The 20,602-nt window shown below is 39.6% G+C and overlaps 2 protein-coding genes across 2 annotated transcripts in view; one reads left to right on the plus strand and one right to left on the minus strand.

Moving 5' to 3' along the window:
* The window catches only part of cacna1ba (calcium channel, voltage-dependent, N type, alpha 1B subunit, a), a 168,458-nt gene that overhangs the window by 107,430 nt on the left and 40,426 nt on the right, over positions 1 to 20,602 (minus strand). Inside the window, exon 4 of the mRNA XM_034871800.1 lies at positions 1,201 to 1,292. Within this exon, the coding sequence (XP_034727691.1) occupies positions 1,201 to 1,292 (92 nt within the window). The remainder of the gene's footprint in view (positions 1 to 1,200; positions 1,293 to 20,602) is intronic.
* On the plus strand, positions 6,057 to 11,208 carry LOC117944729 (piggyBac transposable element-derived protein 4-like). Its single transcript, XM_034871808.1, has 2 exons — positions 6,057 to 6,326; positions 9,333 to 11,208. The coding sequence occupies exons 1-2, from the start codon at positions 6,172 to 6,174 to the stop codon at positions 11,167 to 11,169; spliced, it is 1,992 nt and encodes a 663-aa protein (XP_034727699.1). The 5' UTR covers positions 6,057 to 6,171; the 3' UTR covers positions 11,170 to 11,208.

Consider the following 20,602-nt stretch of genomic DNA (forward strand, 5'->3'; position numbering starts at 1 on the left):
AGAGAGAGAGAGAGAGAGAGAGAGAGAGAGAGAGAGAGAGAGCGAGCGAGCAAAGGTCCCTTGAAGTATTGATGGATCACAAAGGTAAAAATTGTTCAAGGAACTCAATTCTTAACCGTAATGCCATTTATAAATCCTAGTATTTGCATGTCCGTAAATGCAAATATTTGCAAAGGTTCAATTCACTTTTATTTATAGTGTCATGTTTTAACAGGGCATTTTACACATAATTAACAAAAGGTTCTCTGTATTGCTGTTGAAGCCTAATTCACTTAACCTCTGCTGATATTCTGTCATGTTAGCAGTTTTGTTTTTGGGAGAGGTGGTAGTTGGTTTTGTTGTACAAGGAAGTGACATGGAAGCTGAGGGACGTGGATTAGTTGAATTAATGTCTTCATGAATGTAACTAAGTAACTAGTAAATCATATCATGGGCCTATGTATAGACTGAATTATTGTCTAAATACACTACAGTACATATTTTTTTCTGTAATAAGGAAGGACTGTTTCTCTTTATGCAGCCATCATTGTGAACGTTCAATCTCAAAATTGTGTGCACGGTTTTGCTGTGGTTTCTGGCTTAAAGGACCACCTGTTCATTGGATAGGTGTAAATGGTTTGCACTGTGCAAAAAGCTTTAAGGTATGTTTTTTTTTCCAGTTTGGAAAAAGCTGAGCTTTTCCTGCTATGACATGTCAAATGGTCTGTTGTGTGCCTGGTTTCAACATTCTCTTAGACGCAATGCATTCTGGTACATGTAGGCACAGGTAGAAACCACATGCTCTGAAAGTGAGATAAGAAGACCAGTGCCAATGTCATGTCTGTGTGTGGTACTGAGTCAGAAAGACTTGGTTAGCTTAGCTTAGCATAAAGACAATAATCATGGGAGACTGCTGGCTGAAAGTTGAAAGGTTCACCTCTAAAGCTTGCTGATAAACACATTACGTTGTTATTTGGAAATATAACTATGATTGTCATTATAATTTGGTTTAAAGGGAAGTTAAATTACCCAACAACCATTTATCAAACCTTTCAGTGTGGGTGGATTAAACAAATTAGACACAAAGTGTTAATTAGCCAGTTTCCAGTCTTTACGCTAAGATAGGCTAAATGCGTCCTGACTTCAAATCTTTTTGATAGTGCTGTATCATAAGTAGCCTATAGATAAAGAAAAATGTGTTAAAATGTGAAGTAAACTTACTTGGAATGCCAGAGACCAGTTTGAGCGGCCGCAATACTCTCACCGCCCTCAGTGTTCTTAGATCAAAATCCGCCCCCACAGTTGCCAAGATCCTGAACACACAACAACAGCATGGGATCAAGATTACAGGCAGCTTACATGTCATAGTCAGCAGCTGTTTGTCTGAAGTCCATCTGCAGAAAATTATGACTCTAGGTGCTACATATATGATTTTAAACAGCAGTTAATCATTTAAAATAATGTATGAGGCGGGTAGGCAAACTCGAAAATGAGAAAATGGTTAGTGAACTGATGGAAATACTATTGTACCAGTGTTGCTCACAACATCTCATATTATTACCAACGGCTTTGAAAAGATATAAATATCCATAAATATTACTCAGTTCATCAATGTACAATCATGAATAAGAAGGGCAGTAAGGGAATTGGACACAGATATAAAGGGGAGACACTTTTGTCTCATACAGAAATCCACTAATTAGTTGACTACTGCTATCCAGCCAACAAGCTGGAGAGGACTGGTGTGGACCACCTGCTGTCACAGTGGGTCTTAAACTATCTTACGGACGGGCCATAATTTGTAAGGGGACGTGACAATGTGTCTCACCCTCTACACGGCAGACTTCAGACACAACATGAAAAGCTGTGTTCTGCAGAATTTTTCTGACAACTCTGCCACTGTTGGCCTCATCCCTGATGACAACGACGCAGAGTACAGAGGACTGACACAGAACTTTGTGGACTGGTGTCAGTGAAATCACCTCCTGATCAACGCAGGGAAGACCAAGGAGATTGTGGTTGATTTTTACAGACGGCGGTCTGCTCTCTCCCCTCCGGTGAACATCCAAGCAATGGATTTTGAGAGAGTGGACACTGGGAGAGTACCTGGGTGTTCACCTGAACAACAAACTGGACTGGACCCACAACACAGATGCTCTGTACAAGTGGGGTCTGAGCAGGCTGTACTTCCTGAAGAGACTAAGGTCCTTTGGAGTGACAGGGCCCCTCCTAAAGACTTTCTATGACTCTGTGGTGGTGTCAGCCATCGTCCATGCTGCGGTCTGCTGGAGCAGCAGCATCACTGAGAGGGACAGAAACAAGTTGGACAGGGTGATCAAGCTCTGTCCTGCTCTTGACTCAGTGAGGGAGGTGGGAGACAGGGTCCTGGCTAAACTGACAGCTATGCTGGTCCATGGGTCACACCCCCTGCACTACACCCTGTCAGCCCTGGAGAGCAGTTTCAGTGACAGGCTGCTCCACCCCCGCTGTGTGAAGGAGAGATACCGCAGATCTTTACTTCCAACACCCGTCTGACTGTACAACAAACACTGTTGACTCTGTGCAATATGTCCTTCATCCCATGTGCTATTATTATCATTACAGTGCCTCATTTTTCATTTTTGAAATTTTCAAAGTGCCATTTAATAATTTAATAATGAATGTGTAATTTAGCTTATAATACTGTTAATACTGCTATTTTTGTACATTTATCTATGCCTGTACACTTACCTGTGTATAAACTGCAATTTGTGGGAAAAATAAAGTTTTTTTCTTCTTTTATCTTACTTTCAAAAGCCAGTGCAAAAAAAGTTCCTTTTTTCAAGATTAGGATTTTTACATACTGGATGCATATAAGACAAATGTAATGATTGCAATGTTCCTCAAAATGTTGAGCATGTCATTATGACAATAAAAAAATAATTCAAAAAAGAAACATCTTATGTGATACAATATATGAGCTAAGATGTTTATGGAAATTAGATTTTATTGAATGAGTTAAAACAAGGCAGGGAAAGCTGCAAGGCTCTCTTTATTTTTTTAAGATATAGCATTAGATTGTAAGATATAGTTATTGTTTTTTACTATCTTTCTCTCTTCATTTTTTATATAACATGAAGTAGGCTAAATGTTTTTTTAAATAAAGCAAATATAGGTCTGGCAATGCAAGACTAATAAAATCCGGATGTTGCACACTCCGGTACAATGGATCCGCCATTAAATCAAAGTTATACTTTATTGTCAGGAATATGAGTAAGAGAGAAGGCAAATGATTCAAAATTTCAAAAGAGAAAAGTACAGTGTGACTTAAAAGATATATAACAAAATAACTCAAGAAATGTTATCAAGTTTTATTTCAGTTACTTAGACAAATTAATAGGATTTCATTTATATTTTATTTATTTATTTATCACAAACAATCAACAATGTTACAAGTCAAAACATTTTATAAATAAAACACAACCAATCAGTAATTAACTATAATTATATATATAATACTATAAATAAAATTGAATTGAAATTGAATATATGATAATTTATTAATTAGTTTGAGAAGGAGCAGGCAAACATCCAAATAGCTTATTTGGTCCGGTCCTTTATTTCTGGGGCCTGTTGCACGAAACCAGGATAAGGGATTAAGCCGGGATATTCAAGTTATCCTGGAGGACTTTAGCAAAGCTTAATTAATTTGGTTGCACGAAACCAGATTGAATTAAACCCAGCCAAGTAACCATGGAGATTTATTCTTTGTGGCTATCCTGGTCCAGAGCAGGCTAACAGTCAGGCTAAGATTGATCCTGGAGTCTCATGTGTTAAATCAGCTGCTGCAGCTGGTATATTCATTCTACTTTCGTGCAACAGGCCCCTGATTGAGAAGATACAAGTTTTTTTATATTTTGCTTTGTTGTGTTTTGTCACGAAAGTAGAATGAATATATCCAGGATAAGGGAAAAATCGCAGCTTGACTTAGTGCGATCTGCTCATCGCGGCTTAATTGGTTGCACGTTTGCCGAGCCAGGATGAACAGGTGAAGCTATGTCTAGCCAGGTGTAGATAGCTGGGATAAGTGCACGTTCACGGCTTTCTCAAATAGACCACGATTTCGATCACAGATTTGCTGATGCAGAATTGAGAAGACGCATGCGCCATGTGTTTCACCCAGTGAGCAGCAACTTGTAATGGAAAGTAACGAGAAGGGGAAGAATATAATATGCAGAAAAGGAATTACGGCTCTTATCAAACGGAGAGAAAAAGCCCAACATAGCAGACCGCCTAAATGTGTGAGGGTGTAAAAATATCTACTTAGCCTATAGTCACTCTATATTTTTACAAAGTTGTAGGCTACACTGTGTTGTAATTGCTTTAAATATGTTAGTTTCATGTTTCTGTTTTTTATGTGATAAATGTGCCGGCTTTACTTTAAAGTGTCTTTGACTAGCCTGCCATGTAAAGCACTATACAAATAAAATGTATTATTATTTAGCCTTTGCCTTAAAAGTCAGCAGATGGAATAATGTTCCACGAGAAAAAAATTTAAACTCTTATTCACAACGCGAGAACATATTTTACAACCATATGCACAAATCTCTATAAGCTATATCTAATTCTTTGTACAATTAATTTTCATACAGAAAATCAGAAAGGGACAACAACTAGAAAAATAAGTAAGTGACTTCAATACATGCTGTGAGCATTTGTAAAACAATATTCATGTTTTTTTATTCTTCTGACAAGTGACCGCACCAAAATAAAAAAGATTAAGAACCATTGTGGTGTTCCCGGTGTGATGAATGTACACTCGACTACATACGAACTGTATATAGGCCACGTTATTGATCCAGGGATGTGAGACTAATTGAGAAGGTTATGAAACCAATGTAAGCTATAATAAAAAAACATTAATGTAGTCTGTCATTATTATCATCTGGGAATATCGCTACATTAACATTGTCACACTTAATCTTTGGAGCGAGTCCTGTAACCTGAAGCTGAGACCACAGAAACCACGCTGCTCATCTCTACTTTTACAGAGAGAGTGGACACTGACGCGACTTGCAGGTCTGCCGGCAGGGACAGGTGTCGTGCCAATGTAGGCTACTTATCCCCGCCAGGATCTGTATCCCCTGGCCGCGGGAGCGCGCATGCACACAGAGCGGGATTCTGCTGCATTTCGAATTGTTTAACTGCTGCACTTTGAATTTACCTCTTAAATGGAACAAATACTTGTAGCAACTTGGAAGACTCGGCAGGGTTTTCCATAGTAACATGGGTCTCAGTTAACTACCTAAATACGTGTATTTGTCTGTTACATTAAGGCGACGTGTGAATTGTTTGTATCGTATCCTCCCTGTCCTCTAATGTGATTTCTGTTTTTATTTAATTTAGTTTAATATGGCTTTTCAATTAAACACATTTTTCACCTGTCTACCATAGGAGGTACTCAAAATATCAGACCGTTGTTTACCTGATATTTTGTGTGTCTGTCCTGTCATCATGGGTCTTATTTTGTGTGTTAACCAGGTCACAATAAACAACCTGACAAATTTGGAGAGGTCTGCTGTTGTCTAGCAAAAGTTACTTTGGGGGTACCCAAAATATCAGGCTGTTTTTCATCTGATATTTTGTGTATCCAAACCCCTAACATGCAAAGTGTCTGTCCTGTCATCATGGGTCTTATGTTGTGTGCTAACCAGGTCACAAGGAACAACCTGACAAAATTTTGAGGAGTCTGCTGTTGTCTAGCAAAAGTTACATAGGGGATACCCAAAATATCAGGCTGTTTTTCACCTGATATTTTGTGTATCCCATCCCCTAACATGCAAAGTGTCTGTCCTGTCATCATGGGTCTTATTTTGTGTGTTAACTAGGTCACAAGGAACAACCTGACAAAATTTGGAGAAGAATAAATTGAAAAAACATTGAGCTAAATTCATCCAGGATTGAATATCACGGCTTAATCCCTTTTCCTAGTTTCGTGCAAAAGGCCCCAGTTGGTGGCAGTAATGCGCCAAATTGTTGTGTGCCAACTACCAATAAATCACGAAGAAGAAGAAGAAGAAGAAGAAGAAGAAGAAGAAGAAGAAACACGTTTTTGACTTCGGAGCGCGAACTTTTTTCTTAATACCTCCATGGCTAACATCTAACGTTACTGACTGCTTTCGAGACACTTTTATTCCGTCTTTGCTTTATAAAATGGCATCAGTCGTCCGATACAGCACAGAAGAAGAAGAAGAAAAAGCAGAAGGACCGGAGCTGGAAAGTGAAGACGATGAAGAATCCGGAGCAGAGAGTTTTCTCACAGATGAAGAGATGGCTTATCTAGAGGGATGGGATCCAGTTGAGGATTTGTAAGTGCCATACATTTATTTTCAGTATTCGAAATTAAAAAAGCGTTAGTGCGCAGCCTCCAACTGAGTTTGACGACATAGATATGACGTGAGCAACGTATCTGAAAGTAGCAAGTCTTCTGGTAGCTGTGCCAAGACAAATCTCAATCTTTCCCAATCAGCAGAGACGGAGAGTGTAGGTATATGTAAGGAGATAATATAGGCACAGGCTAATTATTGCCAACTAACATGCTAGTTAACATAAGTAACTAAACCTAAACAGCTGATGGAAGTCGAAACTGCCTGCGAGGTCATGCTGTATTGTTTGGTAATTCCTCTAATGTGGGACAGTAAGTTGCATGGTTATGACACAATTGTTAGCCTATTTTTACAAAAAACGTCTGCTACGGAGCCATAACGCTAGGTATAAGGTAATGGAGCCTTTTATACATTGTTGTGTTTCTTTAGAAATAAACAATGGACTAATAGTCCTTAAATGCTCCAAATGTAAAATGATTTACTGTCAAAGTGGCGCCAAAATGAATGGCAGTCAATGGAATGCTAACATCGGTTGATCGTGTGTAATAGCATCTCGGAAATGGAACATCGAGCATATAGACTGATGGGAATGACCCGCCACAAGCTGCCGCTTCAGTTAGGCAAGCTACATGGCAAACATCATTTCCAACATAACCATAACCCCAAGGTTGCCTAACGTTAAAGGTTTCCAAAGACAGACTCAATTAGCATATAGCACAATTTAACATATTTAGGTTCAAAACAAACTAAAGTAATATGTGTAATAGAGGTGGGTCGATTTCGAGTTTCACTCGGGGCTAAATCAGTTTGTCATGCTAACTGGTTGAACCGTTGTCACGGACACCTACTGGCAAATTAAAAATGAAGCTACGTTAGAAACCTGTATCGCCGTCACAATGCTGAATCTAACTTGTATTCATGTCAAAATTCATGTCGAACAATCCGTCTTTAAGTCTGGGAGATTTGACTTCATGCACCAAGCAGACTGTAAAAAATCTGGGAGTGACTTTTGATTGTAGCTTGAAATTTGACAAACAGATAAACAATGTTGTCAAAACAAGCTTTCTCCAACTTTGTCTCCTGGCTAAAGTTAAGCCTTTTCTTAACAGGCCCGATCTGGAAAGGGCTATTCATGCCTTTTATTAGTTTACGGCTAGATTATTGCAACGCTCTTTATGTTGGTCTAAATCAAAAATCCATCTCACGTCTGCAGCTTGTGCAAAATGCGGCTGCTCGCTTTCTGACAAACACTTCTCGGAGTGCACACATCACTCCCGCTCTTTTTACACTACACTGGCTTCCGGTGCGTTTTAGAATTGATTTTATAGATCATTTTTTGTCTTCAAAGCCTTAAAAGGCCTTGCACCGGAATATGTGTGTGAGCTTTTAACTTTGGGTGGGCAAAATCGTCTGATGCGGTCTTCCAATCTACGGACTTTAGAAGTCCCGAGGTTGAGGTACAAGCAGTGGGACAACCGGGCCTTCACTGTTTCTGGCCCTAAACTCTGGAACAAGCTCCCACCAGAGATTTGCACTATAATGGATCTTATTAATTTTAAATCAAAACTTAAAACTTTTATATTTAGGATGGCTTTTAATACGCAGTAGTGGTGCAACAACTCTTCTTCTGATGATTATAGGCAACTTTATCTGTTTTTCTGTTTTCCATGCTGCAGGTTTATTGAATGTTGTTTTGTTTATTCTTGGTTTGATGTAAAGCACTTTGGACAAACTGTTGTTTGCTGTAAGGTGCTATATAAATTAATATTAATTGATTGATATTGATTGTATTGCAGGCAGTGTTGGGCAGTAAGGTCACTAATTTAACTACTTCTCAATAGTGTTACTATTTTCTAAGTCAAAAAGCTTTCAGCTACAGCAGGGCTATTAAACTATACTGTTTAACGGGCCCCTTTTCAGAAAGCTAATCTGAGTGAAGTTTAGAAAGAAAGGCCAATACAAACATCATTGTCATGGGCAGATGACAGCATGAATAATAACAAGCAATGTGCAGGTTCCACTGGTAGAGAGAGAGGGGTTGGTTTACTTCCATCAGCAGCTAAATTTACAAAAATGTGTCAATTTCTATATACGTGGCAAACTAAAACAGTTACTACGAACCAAAAGCTTTCGTTTTAACTTGTTTGTAAAAATTCACTATTTATTAGTAATGCAACTTGCCCCAACACATGGGAAGGTGCAAAAGCCTTTACATCGCTGCTTGCAACAACTAAAATGTCACTTTTAAAGTTGGTTTGCCCGTTAATTCCGTCATTTCCTTCAGGTGTAGAAGAAAATTACAGTTTATTCTTATTTATCCTAATAACTTCTTTACTCATAAAGTTCCTATTATTTTCTCTGATCAACAAACTTTTACTGTCTCTTAAATTAATTAAGCCTGTCTGCCTTTTGTATAACTTTGTCTGTACTTTGGTCACTGTGAGTGAGACCTTTTTTTTAGAACCCAGGTTGGCTTCAGCGGAGGTCACACCTCATTTAAACAAAGGACCATTTTATTATACTGAGTCCGATGCAGTGGTCATTCTACATGAAACGTTAGATTGCGTCCATTGCAGCAAAATTCACAGAGACCAATTAGGACAAAAGGCATCCTCCAACTGTTTTAAACGAATGTTCTCTGGTCCAGCTAAAAACACACCGATTCTGTCAGCAGCTTAGCATGTTGTTTGTTACCGCTCCTGACAACGTTACCTACTCTTCACCTGGTTAACGAACTTTTGTCGTTCAGATAACACGCTCGACTGGCTAACCGTAACAGACGTGAACTAAGTAAGGGATAATGTAGAGCGAGTCTGTCATTATTTCTAATTAAAACCACAGCTACTCATAGAGGTTACCTTCCCTGTAGGGGGTAACGAGCAATCTCAGCCGGTGTCCTCAGGACCCATGTGACAAGTGAATCACAAAGACACTCATATCTGATATTTAAACCTTCAGTCTTTCTAATGATTTGTATTTGTTCGACAGTGATGATTACCAACAAGATGATGAGGAGCCTAGAACCTCTCCTGTATTACAACATGACAGCTCCCCTGCTGAAGATCCCAGCACCTCACCTGCTGGACAAGATGCCAGCCCCTATGCTTCTACAAAAGGAGAGCAGCCACCCCAGCATGGGAGAAAACGTGGACAGACTAGAGCACGATCTCCTTCTCCGCCACACAGCCGGGCACAGGGATCCAGGTCCAAGCGTGCACAACGTTTATCAAGTGGTCGGACCAAAACCAGATCCAGATCTCCTCGGAAGCCACCGCCGGTATACTCAGCCACTTCCTGGACCACTGAGGAAGATCCTGATGCATGTCCAGAGACAAAAAGGTTTGTCCCAGCAAGACCCCCCGGACATAAACTGAACCCGGACAAAACATACACACCATTGGACCTTTTCAAACTGTTTTTCAGCAATAAAGCCGCTCTAACCATTTGTAATCACACAAATAAACAAGCTGCTAAAAAAATTGCAAAAGGAAAGAAATATACATGGACAAACATCACGACGGAGGAGTTTTTCAAGTATGTGGGACTGACTTTCTTTGTAGCATTGGTAAAACTGAGTAAGATTAGTGATTACTGGAAAAAAAACACAATTTTTAGTGTCCCATTTCCAGCCAATGTCATGACACGTGACAGGTACCAAGTGATATCTTGGAACATCCACATGAGTGATCCTGACAAAGATGGTGAGAATGACAGAAAGAAAGGGACACCACATCATGACCGCCTGTTTCGACTGAAGCCCCTCCTGGACACCATCAAAAATGCTTGCTTAGCATTTTACCACCCTAGGCAGAACCTTGCGATTAACGAGAGGATGGTGGCGGCAAAGGCCCATACTGGAATGACGCGACCAATGAAAGCAAAGCCAATCGCGTATGGTTTCAAACTCTTTGTTTTGGCTGACAGCAGCAATGGCTACACTGTGGACTTTACTGTGTACACTGGAAAGTCACAATTTGTCTCAGGTGTTGGACTTGCATATGACTCTGTGATGTCCTTGATAAACAAGAAATATCTGGGCAGTGGCTTTCATCTATATGTGGATAATTTCTACACCAGTCCAAAACTGTTCAAAGATCTGTTTAGCCTGAATGTCGGAGCATGTGGTACGTACAGAGACAACAGAAAAGCTTATCCCCACACAGACTCAAATGCGCTGAAGAAAAATGCTCCTAGAGGCTCCATCAGGTGGATCCGTCAAGGCCCACTGGTTTTTGTGAAGTGGATGGACACACGAGAGGTCTCTATCTGCTCTACAATCCACCCGGCATTCTCTGGAAACACTATGAAGAGGAGGGTCAAAACAAAGGGTTACAACTGGACCACCAAATGCATTCCATGCCCAACACCTATTATGGAATATAACAAGTACAGGGGCGGTGTTGATTTGTCTGACCAGCTGATACAGCATTACACTGGACATCACAAAAGCATGCGCTGGTACCAGACCTTGTTCTTCCACTTCCTGGACATTGCGGCCACAAACAGCTACCTCCTCCACAAAGACCTTTGCAGAGAGAAGCAGGAGGAACCCATGAGCCACAAGGACTTCCTGGAGGAGCTTACAGCCCAGTTGTGTGGTGTCACAGTTAAGACCCCTTGTGCCCAGACACACAGTAGCCACGTACCTGTGGCAATCACTAAAGTACTTGATGTAAGCAGGAGGGCCTCTTATGGACGCAAGTCCTGCATTAACTGTAGACAGACCAGGAAAGCCAACCAGTGTACCCCCTGGAAGTGTAAGGAGTGTGATGTGGCCCTCTGTGTCATTGCAGACAGGAACTGTTTTGAGGCATGGCACAGCTAATGTTTTGGACAAAAAGGAACAGGGACTTGACTAAAAGAAGTTTTTAGTCATGGAGACGTGTCTGGCTCAACGGATGTACATCGAGTACATTGAGTTTTGACAACCTAAAAAATAGCCTACATTAACAACCTTTGCCGGCGGCATCTTGGCACTATATCCGACTTGTATTGCAGGCAGTAGCATTACTAGTTCAACCTCTTCTCAATAGCGTTGCTGTTTTCTTAATCAAATAGCTTTTCAGTAGCATCTGTTATTGATCAAAAAGTGCCGTAGCATCAACACAAGTCCACAAGTTTCCTGAGCTTTTTTGAATCCCGAAACAGCGCAGCTTTCTTAAAAGAAAACCAAAATTTGCCAAAGGAAAAGAAGAATTCCTTCAGCTTCAAAAGGGCCTTCACCGCTGTCGGCGCTGAGGCCCTAATAATAACCAAAAGGTTTATTATAACCTCACTGCGGGTAAAGGCCATGGTGTTGAGGTGCATTACCGCCACCATGTGGTCTTAAATCACTACACTCTCGTTATGGCGTAGTGACAGATGACTGACACAGTGCTGTAGATGGGTTTAATAATAAGAGACTGCCAAGGCCTTGAAAAACAAATCTCAAAAGTTTTGTTCATTATTGTTTTGTGTGATATATTTTTTTTTATATATTTTTTTGTCTTATGGCCATATAACTATAAACTCATGGGACAGGATACATATTCAGAAAGCCCAGTTTTTCTTTAAATAAAATGTATGTGACCTTTTTGCGTCTGGTATTATCTATGTATAATTTCAGCATGCACAGAATTTGTTGATTTAAAAAAAATAATTTAGTGGTAATGGGAACAACACCAGGTTTCCCTTCAGCACTGTAGCCAGGCTGACAGAAGGTCACAACTCAATTGAGCCAAGTATTCCCATAGCTCTTAGTAGTAACAACTTTATGAGATCCTTCAATGATAAAATTATAACTATTAGAAACAATTCACCAAGACCTGCCTTTAACTGGCATTGACTTATCTCTAAACTCAGGAACCTTAGAAACAACTGTTAAACCAGATATGTGTTTAGACTGCTTTGCTTCACTGCGTTGCTTCTAATCTTTATCAATTTAATTCAATTATTTCTTCATCTAAACCATCAACCTGCCTTTTAGACCCCATCCCGACTAAGCTAGTTAAAGAAGTTTTACCCTTGGTCAACACTTTTCTACTAGACATAACCAATCTATCTTTATTAACAGGCTATGTACCACAGTACTTTAAAGTAGCCTCCTCTGAAAAAGCCCAACCTTGATCCAGATGTTTCAGCCAACTATAGACCTATATCAAACCTTCCATTTCTCTCTAAGATTCTTGAGAAAGCAGTCGCCAAACAGCTGTGTGACTTTCTGCATAGCAACAGCTTATTTGAGGATTTTCAGTCAGGATTTAGAGTTCATCATAGCAGAGAGACAGCACTTGTGAAAATTACAAATGACCTCCTAATTGCATCAGACAAAGGACTTCTCTCTGTACTTGTGTTACTAGATCTTAGTGCTGCATTTGATACCATTGATCATCAGATCCAATTAGAGAGACTGGAACATTTAATTGGCAAAGGAACTGCTCTCATCTGGTTTAAGTCTTATTTATCAGATTGATCTCAGTTTGAATATTAACGATGAATCCTCCATGCACTCCAAAGTTAGTCATGGAGTCCCACAAGGATCTATGCTTGGTCCAATCCCTTTCACTTTATATATGCTTCCTTTAAGTAATATTATCAGGAAACACTCCATAAACTTTCATTGTCATGCAGATGATACTCAGTTATATCTATCGATCAAGCTGGATGAAACTACTCAGTTAGCTAAACTTCAAATGTGCCTTCAGGATGTTAAAATCTGGATGACCTGTAATTTTCTAATGTTAAACTCATAAAACTGAAGTTATGTTCTGGGGCCCAAGCACCTCTGTGACGCAATATCCAAAGAGATAGTTACTCTGGATGGCATCCCCCTGGCCTCCGGCACCACTGTGAGGAATCTTGGAGTTATCTTTGATCAGGACATGTCGTTTAATTCTCACATTAAGCAAATTTCAAGGACTACATTTTTTCACTCATTGTAATACTGCAAAAAATTAGGAATATCCTGTCTAAAAATGATGCAGAAAAATTAGTCCATGCATTTGTTAATTCTAGGCTGGATTACTGCAATTCTTTATCAGGCTGCTTGAAAGAGTCCATAGGAAGCCAATGCAGTTCTCTGAATGCAAATCCTTCTCCTCACCTACAAAGCTCTTCATGGTCAGGCTCCATCTTATCTTAAAGAGCTCATAGTACCTTACTACCCACTGCACTCCCAGAATGCAGGGTTACTTATGGTTCCTAGAGTCTCTAAAAGTAGAATGGGAGACAGAGCGTTCAGCTATCAGGCTCCTCTCCTGTGGAACCGGGTTCCAGTTTGGGTTCAGGAGGCAGACAACATCTCCACATTTAAGAGTAGGCTTAAGACTTTACTTTATCTTCAATAAAGCTTATAGTTAGAGCTTGCTCAGGTTAGTCCTAACCCATCCCTTTGTTGTGCTGCTATAGGCCTAGACTCACCGATCACCCCCCCTCCTCTCTATCTGTATGCAACCTTAATGCCATTAATGTGTGGTACTAACTCAAATTCTTCCCTTTCCCGTAGTCTTGTGCTCTTTCGCCCCTCCCCTCTCTCCTCCTATCACTTCCTGCAGGTGTTTCTGGGTCTGGATCTGTGGTTGTGAGTCTGCTGCCTCCATGTCCCTGCTTGACACCCTCTGCTACAATTCTCTCTCTCTCTCTCTCTCTCTCTCCCTCCCCCCCACCCCCAACTGGTCAAGGCAGATGACCGCCCACCCTGAGCCATGGTTTCTGCCTCTTAAAGGAAGTTTTTCCTTGCCTCTGTCACCTAGTGCTTGCTCTTGGTGGGAATTGTTGGGTTTCTGTAAATAACATCACAGAGTACGGTCTAGACCTGCGAGATAACTGTGCTATTTAAATACAATTTAAATTAATTGATCTAAAATGAAAATCCGTGGAATTTAGCAGACTGCTTTTTTGCTTAGTGTGGAGATGTGCCAACATTCTCAATCGTATGTAGTTTTTTTAATTTGTGTAAAATGTGCAGAAAATTCTGCAGCTTCAGATTTCATGTGGCTCTGATTATTACAAAATGGGCAGCATGCGGTACTAGCATCCAGAGTAAGGACGTTCTTGTCCATATGTCTTAACTCTTCTGACAGCTGCTATGTACTTCCTTTAACGGTCTAACTTTTCTGTTGGTTATTAATATCCTCATGCGCAACTACTCATGATAACAAAGACAGATATCTACTAAAACAATAAATCATAATAATAATAATTTTCTGTAAAAAAGCAACCCAAAAAGGTTTGTGTGGTAGATGGCATAATTTTAACAAACATAAAACAATCCTTTTGAAGGAAATATTCTACATTTGTAAAAGGGGATACCGCTATTCTGGTTCTGTCATCAGCCAGCTACTCTAAAACTCTAAATCCACAAAAAACCTGAAGATTGAAGGTAATTCAGACATAAAGCAAAGCCATTTGCCATCCACTAAAATTTGACTGGAGGATAATTTGTGTAGTTTGATATGCCCTTAACAACCAATTCATCAACTTTACAAAGTACAGTTAGCAAGAAACAAAATATGTGTGTGTGTTGTAGCAAAAAGACCCATGTACAGCACAGCCTAGTGTTAAGCAGTGGTGGAAGAAGTATACAGAACATTTACTTAAGTAATATCGCACTGTAAAAAATACTTTTACTGTTAATGTAAGAGTCTTGTCTTAAGTCAAATTATGTTAGCATCATCAGGAAAATGTACTTTAAGTATTAAAAGAAAAAATTATTCAATGCAAAACAAGTTTAGAGTTGAGTAAAAAGTACAGTATACTCCGCTACAGAGTTGGACAAAATTTGTAATTTTGCAATTAACAAATTAGTTTTCGTAAAACAGCTTTACACATCTTTGACCTCTACATAGTTGTTTCTCGCATAAAAAGTATCAGAAGTGAATTTAGTAATGAAATAACAGAAGAACAATGTATAGAATTTCTGAGATCTCAGAGCAGTGGTGTAGCCTATGTAAATTTCGGGCGTGACAAAGATTTAGACCAAAGCCAAATAAGGAGGCTTCACACAGTTGACATCAACTGTGAGCGTTGTTGAGATCTGCCCGTTTTCAGAGGCAGTTTCAAATTATTACATTTGAAGAAGAAAGAGGTGTCAATGGGATTTTGAAGTTGTGTGTATGTCCTATTTACCCACCAAACTGTTGTTATTCAATTATGACAAGGTAAAATTGGTTTTGCATTCTATCACCCATTTAAAAGTATTGAAAGAATTGTCATAGCAATTGTAAAAAACTGTAAAGAACAATATAAACGATACAATCAAAACAAAAAACGTAACAGCAAACAACATATAATGAACATTACATAATGTATAAACAATTATACAAAATATTCTGTACATTCAATGTTATTAAAAGATCAATGATCACAGTCTTTAAGAATTTTTTTAAACTGCTGAGACTTGCACAATCTCTAATGTGAATTAGAATTAGGTTCCTACAAGTGAGTTTTCTACACCTTTAATCGAAAAAGCCGATTGATAAAATGTTGTCTACCTAATTTGAGTGTAACAGTCCCATCTTACACCTCTTATAAAGAATTTCCATGCGTAAAAATGTGCCCAGTTTTCCGCAACCTTTTGACCATGCGTGTGATGGAGCCTAATGCTCCCAAGTAGACTGCCTGTAGACTTTCGTGAACACCAATGGTAACACGAAATATCACATGCATAAATGAATAAAAGACCTTTTTCTTGAAATAAATGACTGTCCGGACATGTCACGTCACACTTTTCGGGACTCCTATAAAGCCTACATTAGACGTCAGGGAATTTCATACATGGCACGTTAGAATAAAGAACGCAATAAACTCCTTTTGGACATTGAGATGTCTTTAACAGAAAGAGGGTATCTTATTACAAATGGAATTTAATAACCTTTCAACTCATCAGGCAGTAAGAAAATTGGATAATAACCAAGGTCCGGGTGTAACCACAGGTTACCCAAAACTTATAAACAGCCCATTCAAAAAGTGTTACTCAAATCTATATCTGTCAAATGCGGATACGAATGCAACTTAAATGCAATAATTTTTGGACTCTCTTGATGCCCCAACTCTTAGACCAGATATCCGACTCTCCCTTGATAGACCTCTCACCATCAGCCAGATCCAATCCGCAGTTAACTCCGTGCATAGTGGGTGTACCTCAGGACCTGATGGATTTCCAGTCAAGTACTATAAAATATGCTCTTCCAGATTAGTGTCCATACTGTCAAATAGTCTCCATGTATGACAAAATGCTGGATTCTGGCTGTTTACCACCAACCCTAACCCAAGCAACTATATCATTAATATTAAAGACAGATAAGAACCCAAACTGCTCGTCTATAGACCCATCAGTGTCCTCTGCTGTGATTACAAAATTCTGACAAAATCTCTGGAAAACCGACTGAATGATGTGATTCCATCACTTATACATCAAAACTTTAGACCAGCTTTATTGCAGGTCGGCATCCATTTGTCAATCTGAGACGGCTCTTCAATGTAATGTATTCCACCTATCCAACACGGAAGCCTGAGTTAATTCTGTGACTCAACGGTGAGAAGGCTTTTAATTGGATAGAGAAAAGTTTGGATTTGGAGCAACATCCAGCAACTGGATTAGACTTTGATATAGTACGTGTCATGGCTGATGTTTGTCACCATTCCTATTTGACTTAGCAATAGAACCTTTTGCCGCCAACCCAAGCTACAGGAGTTCCTCTGGCTATAGACTAAACAAAAAATCTACTCTTCCTTATAAATGATATTATCAGAACACTATACACTGTACTAGATTTTGATACATTTCCTTTTAAAACTGAATATCAAACCTTGATGAACATAGAACCTAATGTTTTAAATGTAACCAGCTCATTTAAAACACTACTTTAAATGGCCAACTTTGATAATTTACTAGAACACACACAAAATGATCTGGAGAGATGGTCTGGTGTTCCCATTTCGCTCAAGATGACAGTACTACCTAGATTCCCGTGTTTGTTTGTCTGGCTCCCAAAACATTTCTTCATCAAATTGGATAGCTATAGATAGGAATCATTCCACACCTCGAATGAAGACGATCTATCTGCAACGAGCTAAATCTGAAGGGGAGCTGGGTCTCCCAAACTTTCTCAATTATTACAAACATTTCAACCAAACATTTCTAAAGTGGCATACTGGGGGATGGCATTCTCTGAAAAAAACGGACCGGCCTGGGCAATGACGGAACTCTCATCACACACATCAACATCCCCCATTTCTCTACTAACAGACCCCTTGTTGATCTGAGTAAAATTGTGCAAACATTTTAACCTTGATCAGATGAACAGATTGTCTCTGCTATCCCTTAACCATCTTTTCACGCCTTCACAGATAGATCAGAATTTCGCTGGTTGGCACAGACTGGTTTTCTTCGCTGATCTATTTGATGAGAACTCTTTTCTGCCCTTTGAAGCCCTAGTTCCCATAGTTAGAGATCATGATATTCCAAGGGTCTTCACACTTTTTCAGATATTTCTAAACCCGCAGTTTTTCCTCTACTTACCCTAAGCCACCAAATAACGACTCAGCATATGATCTATAAATCTGAATCCATGGAAAAGGGGTCTGATCTCTAAGACGCATAACATATTACATAATATTGATCCTCAAACACACTAAAATACGTGAAGCCTGGGAAAGGGACCTGGAAATTGTAATCCTGGATGATGTCAGGGCTAAATGCCATGGACTGATACATTTCAAGGTATTTCACAAAGTACATTATTCAAATGACGGGCCACCTCAGTTGGTAGAGTAGGCGTCCATAAATAAAGCTTTAGTCCTTGTTGCACTAGGCCCGGGTTGGACTTTGACCTGCTGCCCTATGCTGCATGTCATTCCCCCCTCTCTCTCCCCTTTCATTTCTTCAGCTGTCCTGACAATAAAAGCCTTTAAATGGCCCAAAAAATAAAGAATCTTAAAGCAAAACAACAACAATGACCAATGGTTAATCTGCTAAATTAGGTATCTGATAAGTGAAACCATTTCATTACATTGATATGAAAATCCTGTAAATCCAATATTGCCATAAAGCTGTCCTACTCAATCATTTTCAATATTACCAACAATGAACTAAATGCAACCAGAAAATCGACATAACCTCAGTATAAATATCTCTCCATGTCATTATATTGCAATACTCCAAAATAATATATTTTAAACTTCTCCTTCCACCAACACAGTTCAGCTTCAGCCTTATCTCAGCTTCTCCCAGCTCTCTCTACTCCCTCAACCATGGACCAGACAGATACTGTACCTATCAGTCAGTCAGACAGACTAGAGAGGAGTAGTGATGGCCGAATGAAGCTTCATGAACTAGTGTCTTATCTTCTGAGCCCACTAGATGGCGCTCTCTGTTCAACAATTGGTAGAGAATACACTGAGTTGCAATACCTTAGACCGTTCTCTTAAAATAAAGAGCGCCAATGTGCGCTCAAAAAAGAAAATACACTGGTTCACAAAGCTTCATTTGACTATCACTAGAGAGGAGGGAGAAGCCCAACAACTGAACTTCAACAACAGAAATGAGAGGTCACTTACTCAGTGCTTTGCAATCATACTCAAATGATAAACAAGAGAGAAAGGGGACAGAAAGGGAAGAACACAGTAGACACCAGAAATATCAGAGAGAATAGTTGCAAAGAATTGACACTGCTTGTAATGTAATGTCTGAGTGTGCTTATATCAGGCTTTCTGTGCACTCATATGGCAAATGTAATGTATTAATTTAGCGCTCAAATCGCTTTAACATTGTAAATTCACCATTCACACACATTTATACACCGGTGGCCGAGGTTACCACACAAGGTGCGGCCTGCTCATCAGATAAACATCAAACACGTTTACATTCATACATCATACATGCATTGCCCATACACACCAAACAGGGATCGAACCACCAACCGGTAAGCAACCGCTCTTACCACTTGAGCCACAGCCGCCCCTAGGACACACATACTATTACACATGCTGATGAATTTCTGCTAAGGAATAATACTGAGTTGTATTGTGAATAATTAGTGAAGCTAAAGTGTGCGACATGAAATTGTATAGACTGCATTGTCCAACATCCAATTTCAGGTAATGAGTAAGATATAAATGACTTCAATTTATATTTCAGATGGTTCTGGTTCAAAATTGTAGTGTCAAGTATTAAGTCACATATACTTATAAGCATACTGCATGTCCAAATAGGTTACTATTTCCCCCGCTTTCATCAGCCAGGCTAAAACATTAGATATACATTCCCCGTAAATACAATGAGGAAAATAAGTATTTGAACACCCTGCTAGTTCTCCCACTAAGAAATCATGGAGAGGTCTGCAACTGTCATCGTAGGTGCATGTCCACTGTGAGAGTCATAATCTTTAAAAAAAATCCAGAAATCAAAATGTATGATTTTTTAACTATTTATTTCTATGATACAGCTGCAAATAAGTATTTGAACACCTGTCTATCAGCTACAATTCTGACCCTCAAAGACTTGTTAGTCTGCCTTCAAAATGTCCACCTCAACTCCATTTATTGTCCTAAATTAAAGGCACCTGTTTGAGGTTGTTAGCTGCATAAAGACACCTGTCCACCCCATACAATCAGTAAGAATCCAACTACTAACAGGGCAAAGACCAAAGAGCTGTCCAAAGTCACTAGAGACAAAATTGTACACCTCTACAAGACTGGAATGATCTACGGGGGTGTTTTTCTGCACATGGGAAAGGGTGACTGCACTGTATTAAGGAGAGGATGACCGGGGCCATGTATTGCAAGATTTTGGGGAACAACCTCCTTCCCTCAGTTAGAGCACTGAAGATGGGTCGAGGCTGGGTCTTCCAACATGACAATGACCCAAAGCACACAGCCAGGATAACCAAGGAGTGGCGATGGAAGAAGCCAAGGTTCTGGCGTGGCCTAGCCAGTCCCCAGACCTAAACCCAATAGAGAATCTTTGGAGGCAGCTCAAACTTCGTGTTTCTCAGCGACAGCCCAGAAACCTGACTGATCTAAAGAAGATCTGTTTGGAGGAGTGGGCCAAAATCCCTTCTGCAGTGTGTGCATCCTGGTGTAAAACTACAGGAAACGTTTGACCTCTGTAAACGCAAACAAAGGCTACTGTACCAAATATTAACATTGATTTTCTCAGGTGTTCAAATACTTATTTGCAGCTTTATCACACAAATAAATAGTAAAAAAATCATACATTGTGATTTCTGGATTTTTTTTTTAGATTATGTCTCTCACAGTGGACATGCACCTACGATGAC

The sequence above is a fragment of the Etheostoma cragini genome, chromosome 5 (assembly GCF_013103735.1).
Source record: "Etheostoma cragini isolate CJK2018 chromosome 5, CSU_Ecrag_1.0, whole genome shotgun sequence".
Taxonomy (NCBI): Eukaryota; Metazoa; Chordata; class Actinopteri; order Perciformes; family Percidae; genus Etheostoma; species Etheostoma cragini.

What these genes read in the sequence shown, in the direction of transcription:
- LOC117944729 (XM_034871808.1), top strand. Translation starts at nt 6,172, where the DNA reads ATGGCATCAGTCGTCCGATACAGCACAGAAGAAGAAGAAGAAAAAGCA. An exon ending in TGGGATCCAGTTGAGGATTT is followed by an intron (nt 6,327 to 9,332) that starts GTAAGTGCCATA and finishes TTTGTTCGACAG; the next exon opens with TGATGATTACCAACAAGATG.